The 20,670-nt window shown below is 45.5% G+C and overlaps 1 protein-coding gene across 2 annotated transcripts; it reads right to left on the bottom strand.

Moving 5' to 3' along the window:
• Positions 1 to 5,488: 5,488 nt before the first annotated feature.
• ttc17 (tetratricopeptide repeat domain 17) lies at positions 5,489 to 20,600 on the bottom strand. Of its 2 annotated transcripts, none has more exons than XM_031569671.2 (25): positions 20,379 to 20,600; positions 19,523 to 19,612; positions 19,105 to 19,274; positions 18,832 to 18,943; positions 18,574 to 18,705; positions 18,362 to 18,471; positions 17,845 to 17,992; positions 17,588 to 17,727; positions 17,017 to 17,177; positions 16,410 to 16,522; positions 16,128 to 16,274; positions 15,717 to 15,832; positions 14,891 to 15,044; positions 14,547 to 14,618; positions 14,168 to 14,389; positions 13,079 to 13,265; positions 11,942 to 12,079; positions 11,323 to 11,597; positions 10,930 to 11,080; positions 10,590 to 10,710; positions 10,149 to 10,308; positions 9,617 to 9,700; positions 8,707 to 8,826; positions 8,355 to 8,498; positions 5,489 to 7,235 (listed from the first exon to the last, which is right to left on the bottom strand). In XM_031569671.2, the coding sequence occupies exons 1-25, from the start codon at positions 20,544 to 20,546 to the stop codon at positions 7,104 to 7,106; spliced, it is 3,567 nt and encodes a 1,188-aa protein (XP_031425531.1). In that variant the 5' UTR covers positions 20,547 to 20,600; the 3' UTR covers positions 5,489 to 7,103. The 2 variants fall into 2 exon arrangements, with proteins under 2 accessions (XP_031425531.1, XP_031425530.1); XM_031569670.2 differs by having other exon boundaries at positions 14,168 to 14,392; positions 20,379 to 20,599.
• Between the last annotated feature and the right edge of the window lie 70 nt (positions 20,601 to 20,670).

Below are 20,670 nucleotides of genomic sequence, written 5' to 3'. Positions count from 1 at the left end.
GCATTTCATTCACATTTAGTCATTTCATCATCTGCTAAACCTTAATCTGCGGTTGTTATTTTACTACAGAAGCACATATTCTTATAGGTAGCGTCGCCCTCAGGAAAGCTGATCTACTGTTGTCAGTCGATGGATCTACCGACGGAAGAAGATTACATTGCTTCAGCTCACAGTAAATAGAGAGCAGCGAAGGATTTCATTGGAGCATATAAAAAGTCGTCACCCACCAATCGGTGTCTTTCTACCATTGGAACCCCCCTTTTTGAAAAAAGAAGAAATTAGAAAGAAAGGAAAGTAGATTGTGCCTTATACTATGTGAAAGTCACAAAATCTATGTGAAAATGTGTACAAATCTGATGCACTGAGATGCTATAGTACATCATGTACCAATAATGACAATCACACTACTAAATATGACACAAGCCCATGACACTTCCCACAGCTTCCAACAGCACATTATAATAATGAAATCTGACCACTCTCGACCAACACAAGAGTCAGTATCGTGGTATAGTAGTCATGTATAATGCCTTTGTTTTGCGCAAACTTAAATAATTAATTTCATACTATAGCTATTCAAGTCCTCTCAAAACGATTCGAGGATAAAACAATTCCAAAGGATAAATGGATAGAATACACTTACCGTGTTCTATAATACCCTATGGTCGATGGCGCAAGGTTTCTACAGATCCCTGCTCACTGACTGAAAATATCACAAAAGCCCAGCATTCCCTGTCATAGAATATGGACATTAATTCACCGAGTTGGAGGATCAGGATCTATATTTGGATGCCCCCCTCCTCCTCCCTTCATAGAACCATAAGTACCCCACCGCCCCCCACCCCCCCTATCCCCAACCACCACCACCACCACTCCTCACTCCCCTTCTCCCTTTCATTTTTCTCAGCGTGTTAAAATTAGCTCCTGGACTGAAGGTCAGTGGCGAAAGCTTTCTTTAAAACGTTCAAGAGATAACATTTTAAGCTTTGTTTCATCTCCCTCGATGTGATTTTGATTGGATTGCCGTCTGATTTGTGGATGTCTCCAGTCAGTCACGATTCCCTCCATCTGTCTCCGGAGCACAGTGCTCGCCTCTACTGACGCAGCCGACGCGCATTACTCACTTTAGCAGTCACGACTCCAGAAGCTGCGCCGTTCCCAACCAAACCCTACGCCAGAAATGAATTACCCAACAGAAGCCTAGCCAGCTTCACTTCATCTTTTCGGTCAAACATGGCAAACAGACATTGGCGTTGTCCATTTCCCCAAATATGATATTTATTGATGTTCATACGGTGACGTTTGGTAAGGATCTCTTAAAAGGATGCCGTGTACACTTATAGCTACACCATTTCACTATGGACAAGAACATTGTGGTCTAATACAGACATGCTGTCTTATCTGGGCAAAAAAATCTGTAGATCGTTTATTGAATAGCATTATATTGTAGGGTATTTGAAAAAGAATGGTGTTTTGCAGCTCAGTCTAAGTATAGCTGCATGTGAGGTTGCGTTTGAATTATCCTGCTCCAATAATCATGCACTGAAAGCAATAAAGCTGATCGACTACAAAAAATAAGAATAAGCTGTTATATGAACAGCCCGAGGAGAGTCATGGCGAGCACCTTCTATGGAGTACCGTTAAAATAGCCAATGCAAAATGAAGGAATGAATCTAGAAATCCGTCAGTGACTGTTTTAAATGTACCGCCATTAGCCCACTGTGCTGATCTCCATTGACAGACGCGGCTGTTTTATACATCTAGATATAGTTCTCTTGAGTATCAATGACGACTGACGTTAAGAAAGGAACATGAAACAAACCATTACAATGACAGGCCATCCTGGTACGGATACTGTAGAGTATTTCGCAGCATTGACTATATTCAGAACCACACAACATGGACAGCTCCTCACATTTCCACTCAGTTCTCCATTCCTGCCAGATCAAACACAGTTGATATCGCGAAAGTCGTTTGGCTAATGGTCAGTTGTTTTTATAAAGATCAAATCTTATCGACCATTCGTATTGGAATGAGTACTTTGAATTTGTACTAATAAATATGAAGTGAGTAAGTTCAACTATTAAAGAACTGGCAAGAATGAGGTGTGCTTAAAACTCTCTTGCATTGGTATGGGTTCTAAGAAAGATCATGTCCACAAATTATCCTGGTACAAACATTGCACATGGCCTACATGCAGGAATTGTTCATCCATATAGAGAAACCTTCCCAAAAAGGAAACACATTGCATATGCTATGATTAAATACACGTAAATGAATTACTGTTGAGAAATATCGTAGCCTAAACCATAGTATATTCCAGAGCGTCCCCATTGTTTTGTTTTTTCTTGAAAATCAAGAAGTAGTATGTCGTGATACCCCTCGTCTATTTCTAGATCCCGATCAAACTCCACACCTATTTTTAGCACATGGGGAGAAAAAAGACTCACAACCCTCCTTGGGAGATTTTTTTTACGTGTAACGCATGACATGCGCGTTCACATCCACTCAGAGGTGTGTGCTGAATGTAAATGTCCCACTCCACAATGGCCAAATACTCGATATAATGTTCATCGGGAGGAAAATGGCTTTCTATTAAACGATCTATCAAATTCAAAATGTCATTCTCTATCTATTCTGGCACGGCTTTCGGTATTAAGTATTTCAGTGTATCGTTTCATCATTTCCATTTAGACGATACACATTCTTAAATACTCGGTTGGGCCACATGTAAGTAAATAGTGGGAATAACATGCACCTGTGCCAAAAGGACAGATGGTGATAAATAGAAACAATTTTAAAAATAGCAACAACATGCCTTATTGAATACAACCTACTCATACTCTTAGCATTGAGGACAGATACACGCATGCTGTAATTAAGGCGTGCTGCTGAGGGGGAAAAGAAAAAGATCCCCCCCCCCCCCCCAAGACTACGTCAGCTACCCGGCATTGACGTCACGTTTAGATTCTCCCACCTTACAGTGCCCGTGATTAAACCGCTTTTGACATTTGTGGACACTAGAATGTGCGAGTGTAGGCTGTACTGACAGAGGGAAACTATTTTGTAGGTCTCAAGTGTCTTCTTCTATGCCACAGTTCCAACATTACTAAATCTACATCAACTAACTCTAATTCACAGAGACAGAATCACACTGAGAGAGACAGAGGGAGGGAAGGAGAGAGTGATTATTGCAGGCTGCATTAGCGGGGTTTCATTGCATTCGAAGCTACAGTTTTAGTGAACAGGGCTAGAGCCCTCTGAAGCACTGAACTGTTCGAAAGAAAGAATGTCTTACACGACCTTCTTTTTTTTAACAAGGAACTAACCGCTCTCTTGCAGCCTGCAGTGTGCAAGGCTCGCCGCACAATGTCGCCAGAGGATATGGTGTTCAAAACACACGCGCACAGGTCCATGCACGCACACAGAACGGTTTAACGCCAAAATGAGTAGGCTACATCCTCACTGGCTCGCATTCAACAATGGCCGTGCACGATTCATGAATGGCATTTCCTGCACGATGGTTTCCATGAAGAGTGGGCTCTAGGCAGACACCAGATTTATACCGAAAGGGTAGGTACCGCCAAAATGTGTTAAACAGACTAAACCAGGATTCACATTCGGTGATTTCAGAAAAGGAAAAAATATTGAAGCTGCGTTTCCATTTCTTTGTAGCCTACTGTTTAGAGCACCCAAATGTTGTTGAGCATCGATTTATATTCCCACTTAATGGACTGCACACAGAAAAAGAAACAAACGCACTTAAACTTCACGCAATAGACGAAATCCCTGTCCATGGTGCTGAAATAAGTTGCATAGACGGCAGATGCAAAATGTCACTGCAGTGAGCGCTACTCGTCTGAAACATTGTTGTGTAGAGAATGTGGGCCTTTTTGGTTATGCAGTAGCCTAGTACCCAGATCTAAGTATGGGCGACATGGTCAGTCGGCATCTTGCAGGGGTCGTCAAGGAGTCCGCACAAAAACATTTTTACACGCTCATTTGCACGGCACGTCAGTGATATCGTGTCACTGTGTCAATTAATCTCGTCGGGGTGGGCACCCTAATGCTTGTTTGTGAGCTAGGCAGGCTACTGCCTGGGAAGGTCTCCCACTCTGAAGTACGAGATGGGGCGGGGGTAGGTTGACCTCAGGTCTTCCCACTGGAAGCAGGAGGTAGAAGCGGGGGAATCTATCAGACAGCGCACCTCTAACTTTGTACAGCACTAATGCAATTAGGAAAATCACACTATGAAATGCTACCAAATAAACCACAATTCATTCACAATACTGTAAATATAGTTTCAGAAGCATTATGGCACGTTTTTCCTGGGGAACGGCACGCTGAACGGAGGTTCGACCCAGGGCGGCATACAAGCTAAAACCACCACTTCTACTACCCCCCAAACAGTGAGCAAAAAGGACTTTATTAAGCGATCACATTATTTAAATACTGCGATTATAGAAAAGACCAATATTACAAATATTTAACAAACGCACAGCAGAGCAACTCGGTCCAATCAACTTCTCTAGAGTGATCCGAAGGAACCAACAACGTCGTGTCTTTTAAAAAAACGTATTAAAACGAGACTATAGACTAGATTACAATTATTAGCAGTATTCCAGCGAAAACATCACGATTAAGGCTCACATCGCCGGTAAAACAACGCTTTTTATTAAGCGTTATAGATAGTGTCACTCATGAAACCAGACAGATAAAAATGCTATAACAAAAAGGCTTACCTTAGACTCAAGTTTTGGAAACAGGAGGCTGAAATAGGACCAGAGGGTGTCGGTTCTCCAGAAGCTTTGCATTATGTTCTTTTATATTTTCCGGTAGCACCGCCTTTAATGTACAGACAACTAGGATGCTGGATTGACGGGTGGGGATGGAAGGAGGGGGGCACTTCAAAATGTTTTGTACATGTCATTGGGCTTCAGGGTGAGTTGAAGATTAATGAGATGTCAGGCACGGGAGAGGGCTCCTGCGCGCACCATGCCGGCTACATCGTGAGGACCGTTTCCTTCTGTGTTTATGTGGATTTTATTTAGCTTGATACACGAATTTCATGAATCGTGATTTTTGTTCACAAAAGTTGTGCCTCTCCAAAAGCCACCGGGCTAGACAACAACCAATCGGCTTGCTATTGGGAGTGATGGCGTCACCGCGTCATTGCGTTTCCCTTAGAAACCCAGAATTTTAAAAATAGTATCAAATGAATTTAGCTGGTAAAATAGGAGGGCGGGGCTCCGAGGTGGCGCCCCTGCGGGAGGGAGGGGGAATGTGAAGAATTGTGACAGTTTTCATGTCATGCAACACAGACTAGTCCTACTCGAGGTGAGAAGCGTTATTGAATCATAGGCCCTTCCTGCAAACAAAAACAAAAAAGTTGTGGCTAGCTGGAACACGAGATTCTCAAGAGCGAATCTCTCTCTCTCTCTCTCTCTCTCTCAAACACACAGACAGAACCCAAAACTACAAACTCTTGTACATTCATCCACTCACAGGGTTGGAAAAACCCTGGTATTTATTGTCCAACAAGCTTTTGATGTTCATACAAAGACAATGGATACACTGAATTTTTGAGCCAATGAAAAAAAAAAGTATTCACTGTCTAAATACATACAACACAGTCAATCAGATTTTAAATTAAGTCATTTTTGTATGATCTAAGGCAACCAATCATTGCTTTTTTTCAGAGTTTCTTAAATAAGAGCATACAGAGGAGCACATCATTTCTTTAATGCATGAGCATCGCTTCCAATGTCACATTTTCACTCTGTTAGGTCCCACATACTCATGGAATGGTCATGAAATAGGTGCAAAGCATGATGACCAATACCCCCTTTTCAACTTTGAGCAGCAGCAGTACAACTGTGGATTTCCTGTCAAGCAATCAGCTACAACGGAATTGAAATCAAATCCTAAAGGATGAACCATTTCAGTTTCCAAAACCATTTGCATATTGTGAAGTGAGCTTAACAGAAATGATAACAAACACATGATTTTCAGTCAATACTTCCCTATTCATTTTGGTTTGAATGTAAACTTCCCTTTTACACCATGGCTGCTACTGCTGACCCTGGCAAATATATATATATCTCCTAAATGACTCAAATGAACTCGCTGGTCAGTGGTGAACCCTGAGACACTCACTGGGCCTTTCCATACTGAAGAGATGGGGGGGGAGGGGATGGGGTGGAGTCTCACTATGGTATTTAGGCTATGTTTGTGCCAGAACAAACACCCCTCCTGCCTGGAAGGGAGTGGTGGGTGCTTTTATGCCTGACTTGAGAATACTGCTAAACCCCGAATGCACATTCATAGCCCTCCCACACCACACTCTGCACGACTGTGAACAGAGGCCTGGTTGAACAGAAAAACAGAAAGAAGATGGGGAATGTGAGGCCCAACTGTACAGAATACGTCACCACATTTGGCACACATGAAAGTGTGATAGTAACTAACCCCTAAAGACCGAGATGACAACATGAACATGTCTGTAAAGCACTCGGAAAAGGTTGCATTGTTAAACTGAAGAATGTTGTTTAAAGAAGCTACAGGTAGGTGCTTCACATCCAGTATGTTATAGTCATACAAGGTTTCACATTCAGCCCGTGTGACTTGGAATTCTTTCATGAGTGTCATGACGTTGGTGACATTAATGCATGTTTTGCCAGAACACTGCTTAGGTCACTAACTGTCCACAGGTCAATCAACCACCCAGTGCAAATCATGGAGCTTAAAATCAGGGAATCTGAAGACTTGGAACAGTTATTTTAAGTTGATTTGGAGAGGAGAGGAGAGGAGAGGAGGAGCAGACTCCCTTCACCCTTAAGAATCCCCCAAACCATTTGAAATAAAATTATATGATATGGAGTCGAAGCACAAATTCTGAACAAAACAAATCAATCATTTCATTTCTCAATTGTATCTAAAAACGGGTTTGTGTATGCCTTCCTATGTGTGCATCTGTGGTGTGTGTGTGTGTGTGTGTGTGTGTGTGTGTCAGACTGTGTGCATAAGTCTCTCCATGTGTGAGACATGAAAGATCTTTTATAGGTCTGGCCTCTTGGCCCCTCTCCATCCCCTACGGTCCAGGTTTAAGGAATACGCCGCTCCCTCTTGGTGAGCAGGTAGCACTGGATGGTGCGGAGTCGATCTTTGGCTGGGGCAAACTCCGGCTGAAGCTTCAGGGTAGACTCGTACCAGTGCATCGCCTTTTCAAACTCCTCCTGCCAAAACACGAAGGAGCACTACTGATGTAACACTTCTGTCATTCAAGCAACCAACTTGACATAAGCCTCAAACACCAAGTGCCACCAACCATTTTCTATGTTGCAGTAACATATAGGAGTGGGGTAAGTTGCAGTAACATATAGGAGTGAGTGGGGTAAGTTGTCACAAAAGTAAGTTGTCACAAGGGTAATTTCTCCCAAACTAGGGGGCACAATCTCAAAACTTAAAAAACTACATTGTGACCCAACCCCCTGAGTCCACATCTGGTTTACCTTTAGTCAAGGACACCTGAAACTAAGCTTAGCACAATTTTCAGAAACACTATGGAATACCACATTTCATTGGTTTAATTCTTTTTTGACCATGGGTAATAACATTTTTCACTTTTCTATGATTAGAGGTAGATAGTCAGTCAGGAGTCAACGACGCATTACATTAAACATGCAACAGTTCATCATCAGATGAGAACAAGTGTTTCTGTCTTCTATTTTCAAACAGCCGGCCAAAGGAGACTTGGGTTCAATGTGTGAGATGCATTCAAATGAGGCTACCTTAGGAGAGACCGTTTATGTTTAGCCAGAATTATGGCTTTGAATAATGCTGTTAGACCGTAGGTGTTTGTCTACCATCATTATGCTAAATCTTGACAGACAGTAAAAAAATAATGTTTTAGATATTATTGGTGACTTTTATGTTCACTTAATGTGTTAAGTTCAGTTTCTGATGTAAAATAAAAAGAAATCTACGTTCACAATTAATAATGTGTTATTTGCTTAATAATCAAATGCGACAAGTTACCCACTGTCACATGCTCACTTATTGCAGTATAAATTTGCACTGAAATATTACGTGACAATACAATGAATTTCAAAACATGTGCCCAAGATGCACTACATTCCTTTGGTACAACGTGTTTGCCGTACGGTGTATCAAGTGTGACAACATGCCCTGCTCTCTCCTCCTCATCTTACTATGGCCGGCGTCAATGTGTACATATATGATCAGAGAGTATAACTGAAGACACACACACATCACAAGGGCGTGGTAATGCACTGCACAGCTGCTGAAAACCACACTTGATGTGGAACATTTTTGGCTCTACTCCTGCGACTCACCATTGCAATGTAGACGTTGGCCAGGGTGAAATGGTTGACCACAAAGTGTGGAGCGATCTCAACGGCCATGCGGGCCACGGTCAGCGCATCCTCCCAGAGACGGGCGTTCTGGAAGATGTTAGCCAGGCTGATGAGGGGGACATCCTGTGGAAAAAGAGGCATTCTGAGTTCTTGCAACCCTGGCACAGTCATTCAAACATACTAGGCAGGGAGGGTGAGCTTTGAAACCCAATAAAACAAAACTGAATTCTTGGCTACTCTGCAAGAGAAACAGCAATCATCTCTGATGAAAGGTTGAAGTAAATGCTGGCTCACAAGCATAGGCTTAAATCGCGCAGGCGTACTAGTGTACCTTCATGTGGTGCGGGGCGTAGTTCAGTGCTTGGCGCAGACAGTCGACGGCCCTCTTGCCCTGACCTTTGACCCTCCAGTACAGCGCTGCCATGCTGGACAGGACCCATGATGTCTGGTTCTGATGAGGAATGAACACACACGGTATGGGTGGCAGACATGTATAAAGCATATTGTGTTTGGGAACAGAAGAAACGGTATCAAGAGTAGACAGTAAGACATTTTAGGGGGTGCCAAAATCAGACTCGCAATCTACATAAAACTGTCAAATTCCAGTCATTCTAATAACAACCCAAAAATAACAATATGTTTCATGTCACAGTGACTATGATGAATAAAACAACAGTTTAAAGTATTCATCTGAAACGGTTGACCTGTTGCTGTAGGCAAGACAGCCTGACACTGTTTATGTTAAATGGATTGAGCCCAGCTTACAAGTTATACATAAAGTGATTTTTGTAAATGAATAAGTTCCGTAAATGAACCCTTTTCAATGAGAAATGCTTATGGAGGTTTTTTGGTTAGTTAAATGTTCCCTACAGTAAGGATAGGCCTTCTATATTAGAACTAAATATGAGCTGCAAACAATCAACTTCTAATGACAATCAAATCAGCGCACGTGTGGTTGAACACATACACAGTTTGGTTGTAGTCTACCTGAAGAAAGAACTGATGTACCCCCATACTGGCTTTGTGCCAGTTTTATTCTGCGACATACAACTCCGCCACAATTTCCTGTTATCCACTGATCTGATTTTCACAATAAAAACACTGTTGTCTACCTGATGATTTTTACTGTTTTATTGCCATCATAAGTGTTGGAAAACTCCTGTTTAAAGTATGACATAGAAGGAGTTTATACACAGTGTAGCACCCAATGTGCATTCCCAACCCTAGAGGGGCTACCGTACCTTCTCAAGGACTTTGGCGATGCGGGTGCCCACTTGCTCAAAGGATTGAGGTGGATATTTGTCTTTGCCAAGGTTCTGGAGCACCTACAGTACAAAAAGTGTGTTTAGAAGCCCAGCGTGTCTGCCTCCGTCTTGCCATATGATACATATATCAGCCTGATGGGTCACGGACGTGGGATATGAGACATGGGTGTGTGTGTACCTCACGAAGCTGATGTGGGATATGAGACATGGGGGTGTGTGTGTGTGTGTACCTCACGAAGCTGATGTGGGATATGAGACATGGGTGTGTGCGTACCTCACGAAGCTGATGTGGGATATGAGACATGGGTGTGTGTGTGTACCTCACGAAGCTGACGTGGGATATGAGACATGGGTGTGTGTGTGTACCTCACGAAGCTAACGTGGGATATGAGACATGGGTGTGTGTGTGTACCTCACGAAGTTGACGTGGGATATGAGACATGGGTGTGTGTGTGTGTGTACCTCACGAAGCTGATGTGGGATATGAGACATGGGTGTGTGTGTGTACCTCACGAAGCTGACTCTCCCCGGTGTAGTGGATGCCGCCGCGATTCGCCACCCCTCCCAGGTGGTCCAGCGTGTGCATGCTGGCAGGCAGGTTGGCGTTGCACACCGGCTCTGCCGCCGGCTCCTGGAGTGGGGTGGCAAAGTCGATGTGCTCCGTGATGCTGTGTGTGTGTGTGTGTGTGTGTGTGTGTGTGTGTGTGTGTGTGTGTGTGTGTGTGTGTGTGTGTGTGAGGAAGAGAAAGAAAGACAGGCAGAGAACAACATTAAACACAGTCCGACTGAAAACTAGCTAGTATCAAGAGAAAAGCTGAACCTAGCTAGTATCAAGAGAAAAGCTGAACCTAGCTCCCTTGCTAGGTTGAACAATGCTGCCAGTGATGGGAACCCAACTGAGAGGAGGGTCTGGGGAGGTTGGTGGTTTGCAACAGGAGTAGCCACTCACTCAATGTTCTTGGCGGAGACAGCGAGCCAGGTGCTGGCCACGGTGGTCAGGTCCACCCTACGCGTGCGCTGGCACTCCTCGGGACCAGGCCAGCCCAGACTCGTGTAATCACGCCAGCGACCTGCACACCGACACACACGGATCAGGCAAAACTATGTAAGCATACAGGCATTCATCTTACACATTCATCTATTAATTCATTCGGTTTTTGTGTGATTTATGATTGATGTGATGATAACAAACTGTAAATTCAAATACGACATCAGTTCTAATATTTTAAGAATTGACTGTATATGGCTTTGGACTTTTTTTTTAGAAACAAGCAAAGAGAGAAGAGTACCGGCGGGTCCCGGGGAGGGGATGGTGGGTCCACTGATCTCCAGGATGGAGTGGCCAGCTGAAGGCGTCCCCTGGTGGAAGCCCTCGTCCTGGATCCAGCCATCTGCAGCCTCCGCCTTGGGCTTCCTCACGCGCTTCACCTGGAACGTGATCTGTGGAGCAGAGAAAACAAGGATGAGAGGCTCCCTAATCTTACACATTTAGCTTCATTTATTTGATTTAGTGGAGGTGGAGTGGAGATGGCCTAAATGTTTTACATACTACAGGTATGTATTATATGTTATGTATTACATATGTGTGTATGGAGGACCTTGGAATACACACTTGTCCAAGGTAATCAGCCTCCTCCACTACTCTACTCTGCCCCTTGTATGCCCGGGATAGCTCCACTTACCCACTCTGCCCCCTCGTCGTCCTCACAGTTCCCGAAGCAGGGACCTCCAGAGCGGCCACCCATCACTCGGTCGTTCTTCAGCACGCGGATGCCCCTCAGGTCCCCCCTTTTCCCGCTGACGTCCAGCGCACCCTCAAAGGCCCCCATGAGCTCCTCCTTCAGCTGCCAGTCCTCCTCCTCTCCTGCCCGCTTCCCCTCCCTGGGGACGGCCTCCTCTCCACCCGTCTTCTCCTGCTGCCCAGCCTCTCCAGAACCATTACTATCCAGCACCACCCCTGGAGAGAGAGAGAGAGAGGGAGGGGGAGAGAGAGAGAGAGAGAGAGAGAGAGAGAGAGGGGGAGAGAGAGAGAGAGAGGGAGAGGGAGGAGGTGTCAGAAACAGACACACAATATAAATGAAAAAAGGATCACATTCACTCATGGCAGTAAATCTATACATCTAAGAAGAATGTGCTCAACAGCACAGGTACACTTATATACACAGTGAACGTCAAAATCTCTAATAACAAACTGTGGGCTCCATTGAGTTTGGCAAAGCTCATTTCTAGTTGGTCTGAGACTAGACTGGGGTATTTGGCCCAGGTTTGCAGAGCTGCTGGGGTGTGACCAAGAGCCCTTACTCTCAAACAGCAGGGAGTCCTCCACAGCACCCATGGGTGGCGGGCTCGCTTCTGCCCCGTCCTGTCGCTCAATGATGCCGGCCTCCCAGTCCTCCAGCTGCAGGTCCGGCTCCTCATCGCCATTACAGCCGGAGTCCTCTGAGGAGAGTACAACATAGCACTCACCCGTTACACACACACACACACACACATACACCAGCTAAACAGAGCTAACTACAGCCTTACCATGTCTCTATATACAATCTATATGGTTAGGGATGTTCATGTGTCTGTCAGAAACATAACCCAAAAACAAACACAACTGCAAACTCGTGTATGCATCAAAATGAATTTCATTGACTGCTCATTACTGACATACTTGAAATGCATTTGAAACAAAGTGTGTTCTGGAGGTCATGTTGGGACTTTAAAAGGTCACTGACTGACACGTGCACTCAGCAGATCCCACTTCCCCGGGTGTGTAGCCCGTGAGTGGATGCGTGTGTTTGCCGTACAGACAGAATTGAGTTCTTGTTCTGTACAAAGTCTTTTCTATTTTTAGCTGCTTAAATTATTGAATGCTTGATATCTCCACTTCAAAGTCTGCCTTTTCGCGAGCCTCGACATGAAGGAGGTGGGGGTGGGGGGAGTAGGGGAGACTCTGCTGGCTGCTCTGGGTATGCTCAGAGGCAGAGCGAGATGGAGAAGGAGCCTTCACTATTCTGCAAAGAAAAGCACAACAGAGGATGGGAGCTAAATCTGGAGCCAAGGAGGCACAGTCTGGGCTATAATAAAGCACTTCTAGCGTGACACGGGACAAAATGCAGTGGTGGCCAAACTAAATGAAGACGGGTGAGTGGCAGGGCAGGACTCAGAAGGAGCACAGCAGACGTTGGGAGGAAAGAAGACTATGCCATTTTTTTCCAGTTCCCCAGGTCTTAGCAAACCCTGAACTCAAAATGCACTCAAGTGTGTTTCACAGAAGCGAATGGTTGGCAGAAATGTCTTTTGGGCAGACAGAAGAAGTGAGACTGTAAAACAGATACAACAGGACAAACTGAAGCCATTTAGAACCATATATCCACAGCCTAGACAGACACAGACACAGACACAGACACAGAAAGAGAAAGAGAGAGGAAGCACAGTGGGCAGACTGACGTGTGCAGGGCGGGCGCTGGAGGTTGTAGAGGAAGGGGTAGAACTGCAGGCAGCGCAGCAGGGGCAGGCTGGCGTGGCACTGGGCACAGCTGGACTTCAGGGTGAGGGCACGGCGGAACAGGGACAGTGCCCCGGTCACGTTGGCCTGGGACAGGTGCACACTGACCAGGCTGAGCACTGAGTGGGGCTGGCAGGAGAGAAACAGAGAGAGAGAGGGAGGGAGGAAGGGAAAGAGAGAGAGAGAGAGAGAGAGACAGACAGAGGGAAGGCGAGAAAGGAGAGAGGAAACACAGTCAGCCGGACAATCCAAGGGAAAGTTGAACACCCTTCCAAACGGCTGAGTAAGTGTTTTTACCCCGCACACAGGCAGTTCCAGATAGTTGTTGGGAGACAGAACTACCCCGGACTAAGATGAGTCAGGGCTTTGGAAACGCATGTTCACAGAGTATTACAGCCGGTCATTCATTCATAAACGCACACAGAGACTGGTAAATGAACAACCCGTTTTAACCTCTAAACTACTTCATAAAAAAAGCACTGTCACACCCTGTCATGGTATTGGAGCTTTACTAACAATTACCGGTATGAATGCATTTAACTTCATTGATGTAGTTTGAAAGACTGAAGTGAGAATTCCAATCTGTGAGATCAGTTGGCTCCACATTGTGAGATACGAACTGAGATCTTAATGATGTGTTTGGAATAAGCTCAGTGTGCTCCGAATTGTGCGGTGACACAAGAATTATGAGTTCAGTACTTGGCTTTGAGGTCAGAACTGTGAAATCACACTTGGCAAATCCATTGAATTAGCAAACAGTAGAATAGACATTAGCCCCCGCCCCCACTCTTCCATGTTTACCCCCGCCAAGACTGATGGGGTCCATGGTGATGCTATGGAGACTATTCAACAAACACATCTGGTGCCAGTTACTCATTTCATTGTCACGGAATGACGGAATACGGAACATAGAATTGAGCAACACAGAGAACTGTCTGATTGTCCCATATCCATTCTACGGTGTCCTAACAGTAAAGCTGTAAGACTGTACCAGCACTACTGGGTGAGAACGGAGTTAAGAAGTGTGCTACCTCTGAGGCGTTGAGCTCCTGGGCCTCCTGCAGCAGCTGCTGGGCCTCGTGGACCTGGCTGTAGCGTAGCAGCAGGCTGGCAGCGTTGACCAGTGGCACGTCGCGGTGCTGTGGCAGGGCTGCGTCCAGGGCCTGGCGTATGCACTGCAGCGCCCGCGTCCCGTTACCCTTGGCGCGCCAGAAAAGCCCAGCCTCGTTCTGCACCAGCCAGCGGGGGGCGCTCTTCTAAAACAACAGCCACGGCGTTATCAGCGAACAGTTGCTATTTCAGGCAAATACACTTTCATCAGTTTCTGAATCCATTTCAAAACCCACACACCAACTATGGACAAAAAGGTACAGATCAAATAAAATGCCCCAAAAAGAAAACAAGGGTTACCATCTTCATTGCTTGGGCTATCAGTGCTCCGGTTTGCTCCAAGCTCCACCCACCACTGCGTGACAGTAAGATCTAGAAAACACACAAGCACAAATGAGCTCTGTGACCCAAGCCTAGTAGAGCGCCCACTTTCTTTTCGAGATAAAAACTGTTTAGACTTCCTAGTACAACCATGTCAAGAGCTAGCAACCTTAGAGATGGAAGAGCTAGCAACCTGTGAGGGTGAAAATGAAGTCAATAAAGTTTAAAGTGTGGGGCATATCAGGGTACAAATTAACAATACTGTATAATACTTCCACCACACCCAGCAATAGGACCAATCCTGGCTCTGACAGTGGTCTCACCTCTGTGGCATGAAGGTCAGGTAGCTCCTTCCCCTCCAGAGCCAAAGCCAGGGAGGCCAGCGGGTCCTGTGGGCGAGGCTGGGGGCCGGAGCCGCAGTCGGGCAGCTCCGGAGACAAAGGGGGGCTTCTGTTCTCATACAGCGTGTTCTGAAGCCTGTGCAGAACAAGAGCGCAGGTTAACAGCTACCTACTGTATTTAACACACTCCCTCTCATCCCTGTGCAGAACATGAGCGCAGGTTAACAGCTACCTACTGTATTTAACACACTCCCGCTCATCCCTGTGCAGAAAATGAGCGCAGGTTAACAGCTACCTACTGTATTTAACACACTCCCTCTCATCCCTGTGCAGAACATGAGCGCAGGTTAACAGCTACCTACTGTATTTAACACACTCCCTCTCATCCCTGTGCAGAACATGAGCGCAGGTTAAGAGCTACCTACTGTGTTTAACACACTGCCTCTCAACCCTTTGGCTAAAGAGCCTACATAACACTGAACCATTGTAAACTGATGGGAAACTAAAGGGAAGTTCAGAGTTTACTGATTGGGGAAGTAAATCACGACTTCCTGCTGGAACAGGTTGGAGTTAGTAACTCTAGAAATGGATGGAACATTCTCTCTTATATGCTCAGATCAGTGCCCTCACAAATAAACACAATAGTGGTGTATTGTAATAAGACTCTAGTGATCTACTCCTCCTCTCCTCTCCTCTCCTCTCCTCTCCTCTCCTCTCCTCTCCTCTCCTCTCCTCTCCTCTCCTCTCCCCTCCCCTCCCCTCCCCTCCCCTCCCCTCCTCCTCCTCCTCCTCCTCCTCACTCACTCACCCGTAGCCCCTGGTCTCTGGCGGGAGGTAGAAGGTGGGCATCAGATGGGCCGGGGGCAGCGAGGGGAAATGGTGAGCGCAGTCGGACCTCCGGGGCCAGAGCACAGACAGGCCAGCCTGCACCAAACACACACATCAGTCGACATCTCATTATCACAACTCACTTAGTGCTACCATGGCACAACTCTTTAGGAGATCTACATGTTTTTGTGGTGTTTGACTTAGATGAAGCAGGTGCATTGCCACAATAATTGGTTTGGTCTCTACTGCTGAAAACCCAGTGAAGTTCACTGCTGGATTTTTGGCAGGTATGGACCAATGCAGAGCTCTTAAAATATTCTATGCCAATTCAACAGAAAAAAGTACTGCAGTGTAACAGTAGAAGTGGGCTGGCAGGCGCTAAGGAACCGACCGTGGCAGAGGAGGCCTCCTGGCCCCAGAGGGATGCTGGGTTCTCTCCACTGGACATGGAGAAGTAGGGCTGGGGGCTGTGGCTCTCGTTGGCACTCATCTCTGACACCAGGGCCACGCTGCTCGCCACAGACACCTCCTCCCCAAACTGAGCAGGCAACATGGAGAGGACACATTACATACATTGACATTTGAAACATTCAGATTGTGAATGACCACTAAAACAATAAGGGTACCTGGTGTGTGTGTGTGTGTGTGCACAATGTTTTTGCCTGGGCCTCACCTGGATGTAGTGTACATTCTCAAACAGGTCCCCGCGATGGTAACGCACTGGCAGGTCAAACGGGCAGAAGAGGTTCCGCTGCTGTGGGCCCAGATGACACATCTGGTGGTTCCCTAGGAGACACAAGACCCAAACACACTCTCTTAACTACCGATGTCAGCCACAAACAACACCCACAGCTGACTTTCTTAGCACAGGTGCTGGCGTCTGTGCATATTTGTTTGTGTGAATGTGTGTATGTGTATGTGTGCATAGGCGGAGATCCTGGGGGGGACGTGTCCCCCCCCTACCATAAAGTTGTCCCCCCCCAACAGTCATTGTTCGAGACCTAAAAAAATGACATTTGTGTTCCTCTGTGTATTTAAAAAAATGGTTATTACGTCCCTGCATGTGAAAAGGATGCCAAAACTTCGTCGCGGGGGGAGGGGGCGGGGTCATCTGCATGTGAAAAATATGGCAAAGCTTCGTCGCGGGGGGAGGGGGCGGGGTCATCTGCAATTTTCCTGTGTCCCCCCCCCCAGGAATTACTCTCTGAAATGTTACCGTGTATTGTCCCCCCCTACAACGAAATGGGCTCTCCGCCCCTGTATGTGTGTTGCCTTCTCACCCAGCTGCGCTTCCTTTGCCATCTGCGTCTCGTGGATGATGTTGCGGAGGATCTGCTCCTCCTGGATGAGCTTGTGCTTGTCCAGCACCTCCTGCTGACGGAGGTAGTGGTCATGCTGCTTCTGGTACTCCTTCAGCTCATTCAGCGTACGCTGGAGGGATCTGTAGGAGTGGCAACCCAAGTTACAGTTACAACTGTTATGCCCTTACCACACCTACTTTTAGAACAGCTTCAAATCAAATGACTGATTTAGTCTTGACTAATCATGCCTAATTTATTGGATAAACATGCAAAAGCATTACATTTCATAAAAGAAAAAACAATAAAATAGACCAAACAACAAAGTGAAAAATAAAAGAAGTATCAAAATAAAATGATCAGACCAAAAACAATTCAACAGAAAAACATATGGACAGTGCAAGCATACACAGATGGACTACTAGTAAATATATGTTTATGTAGAACTAGATATATAGTTTCACATCATAACAGAACAGAAATCCATGGGGAGGCAATAAAGGCACATATGGCCCAGTCTGAATGAGGGCTCAGCAGGCAGATTAGCGTGTACCTGTGCTGGGCCTCCAGTCTCTGCTCCAGTTTCTGCTGGCAGAGGACAGCATGCTTGCGTCTCAAAGCCTGCTCAAAGCCGGGCAGCACCTGCAGTGCTTGCTCGTAGCACAGCACAGAGTGGTTGTACTCCCCCAGCATCTGTCAGAGAGAGAAAGCAAGCCAGTGCATGTGAGAAACCTGACCTGACGCTGGCCTTCATTTCATGTTGAGTTCAGAGTTCAGAGTTCAGAGTTCAGAGGGTGAACTGAGGCTTACAGCATAGATGTTGCCCAGGGTGTAGTGACTGGTGAGGAAGTCTGAGGTGAGGTCTAGAGCAGCGTGGGCAAGGATGGCAGCGTCAGCAGAGAAGTGGGCTCTGTGCAGGATGTTGGCCATGTTCACCAGAGCCACGTCCTTGTGGACCCTAAAGGAAAAGGTAAACAAACGGCACATAAAAACAAACAAAATAAGACCATGTGAAATCTGCTACTGTTGTTGAGATGCTACCCATCCTTGGGTAATGGCCTTATATGATAATTGCCATCTTCCAATACATGGGGATATATGATGATAACCTATGAATAGAATGCTATATTGACTACCCCCCCCCCCCCATACACAGGGGCAGGATCTAGTATTTTGCACAGTAGTTATGAGGGGGGGGGCATCCTGGGCTAAGCCATTTGTCCATCTTAGCATATAAATGGGGAATTGGGAAAGTGTAGTAAGGTTTGATGTAGGAGTTCAACTTTGTTGTGTTTTCATTCTTGTGTAAAGGCACTTTTTGTGTTACCTTGGTGAGAAGTGTAGGGCACGGACCACACAATCAATAGCCTGCCTTGGTTCATTCTTCATCCGCCAATAAAAGGATGCCATATTATACAGTACCCAAGACGAAGAGTTCTATGAACAGAAAATAGCACTGTAGCATAAAATATATGTCCAGACGTTCTGGGGCTTTTAATGGCATGCAAGTAAACCTGAGGTACTATGATAGTAACTTACACGTAAAAGGCCCTGATATATTCTGTGTCCTACTTCCTCCATGCTACGACCCAAATGGTAAGATAGAGAACCAAAAATGGGGTCCTCTTTTGACAGTAAAGGAGAGGTCAGGTTGGCTTTCTCTTGCACTCCCTGGGAAGATATAGAAAGCAAGTGAAAGAAACATTTACATTTACTCAAAATGTCAGCCAATTCACTGCAGCAAATCAATAGTGCCTGGCCCACTTAATTTGCAAACCTTAATTTGCAAAACCTTACCCGGAGGTGCTGGAAAGCATGAATACTATATGGGAGGTTGAGGATCTTAGCACAGTCAGGCTTCTCCAGGTCAGGTGGCAGAGGAGATCTATGATCGACATAGTCCTCAAGGCTGGAATACACAAGCCATTAATGTGTCAACATTACAGGTTCTTGCAAGGTTGCCATCAGAGATAAATCTCACCGGCCCATGAAAAAAAGGTGCCATAATGTCTGTCAAACAATGAACACAACAGTTGTGACACACACAACAGTCCATCACACCCCTCTGACCTTATGTCTTTGCTCTCAAGGGAGATGTACGTTCCATCATATAGGTCCAGGTCCCCCAGGGGGACTTTAGCTGTGACACAATCTGCATCCTCTTTGTAATGTCGTTGTTCCAATCCAGTGTCCCGATCTTCATTTTCCTCTATATGAATTTTCTGAGCAACCAGCTGCTTCTGCACAAGACCAATTCACACAGTTAAATAAAATGTAAACAAATTAAATATATGTACATATGTGATGCATCAGCCTCGTTCAAAAGGAAAGGTCCTGTGTCACACTGTACTTGAACATTGCATTACCAAAAAGAAAGTCTTTGTGTACACCATATAACAATAATAACACACCAATGAACAAAATGTTTAGTTCAACACACACAACGATGAAGCAAGATGAAGACATATGGGCAAATCATTTTAATTACCTCAAGCTTTTTGAGGTAGTTCACACGGGTTTCTTGCCTCATGAAGATAACAAGATCGTGGGGATGTTTCAAATTGAGTGGTGAATCCACCTGTAACAACATAGGGCAAAAACAACTGAAACGCTGCTGACTTCTGCTCAATCAACATCAGCTACCTTGTGAAGCAGCTGGCTGGGTAGCTGGTGTAAATTAGTTTCCTACCAACTAACATTAATGTCTTAACCAGCGCGCTTCGTGTCAAGAAATCAACTATGACAGGTATGATGTAACAGATTGTGTAGGCTACTTGTTTTAAGTACATTTTTAAAGATGACTAACGTTACCTTACGTTGGACCACATTTACAGTACAGTAACTTCCTAACGTTATCTAACAGACTGCAACATAGCGGTCGTGATCACTCAACGCTCCCCTTCCCATATCTGTGTGTCATCATGTTTACCTGTGCGTGTAAACGTATGTCAAATTCTATCCCTCATATAGCTATGACTAACTTAAAAGCCCTAACACCTAAACACATGTCATGATAGAGTCCAAGAAAATGCCACCTAGGAAGCTAACTGCAGAATCGTTCACCCTATCTGCCCGATGGATTACTTCTCCTAGCTATCCAACGTTACTTTGCGGCTTGGTATCCACGGAATGACAAACATAGCTGTCATACTACTTAGCTTCCCATTAGCTTCCCTGGTTATTTTACGAGCCTTAGAGGCTGTCTATCAGATTGACTGTGTGATTAACCAAAAGCAAGTGAACTTAGCTGACATAAGGTATAGCTGGCTTGTTTTCTAGATGTCGATTGGTTGAAAGCTAACCTGGTTTAGCTAGTGCGGGACACTATTGTGACCTAGCATTACCTGCTGTTGAATTTTTCCATCCTCTGTGACCACCCAATGAGTAGTAGCGCCTCCAGGCTTGGCCAAAAGCACGCAAAACAGTATGAATAACCTTCCTTGAAACGATGTTTTCCATGACACATTCGACCAAATATCTCTACCAAGGCTACTTCTCGTCAAGTCCGCCATTTTTCTGTTTTATTATGCGATTGCAGCGCCAGGCAATTACAACGCCGACCACTGGGGGGAGAAAAAGTAATTAACTTCCTGTATCGAGACTGCAGGAAGGCAGTGAGTGCTGATAGATAGACAT

This window comes from Clupea harengus, chromosome 6, assembly GCF_900700415.2.
Source record: "Clupea harengus chromosome 6, Ch_v2.0.2, whole genome shotgun sequence".
NCBI classification, from domain to species: domain Eukaryota; kingdom Metazoa; phylum Chordata; class Actinopteri; order Clupeiformes; family Clupeidae; genus Clupea; species Clupea harengus.
This window is presented reverse-complemented; position numbering and strand designations above follow the sequence as displayed.

What these genes read in the sequence shown, in the direction of transcription:
- ttc17 (XM_031569670.2), bottom strand. Translation starts at nt 20,546, where the DNA reads ATGGCGGACTTGACGAGAAGTAGCCTTGGTAGAGATATTTGGTCGAAT. An exon ending in CCAGAGACCAGGGGCTACGG is followed by an intron (nt 15,045 to 15,716) that starts GTGAGTGAGTGA and finishes TGTTCTGCACAG; the next exon opens with GCTTCAGAACACGCTGTATG. An exon ending in ACGCCCCGCACCACATGAAG is followed by an intron (nt 8,499 to 8,706) that starts GTACACTAGTAC and finishes CTTTTTCCACAG; the next exon opens with GATGTCCCCCTCATCAGCCT.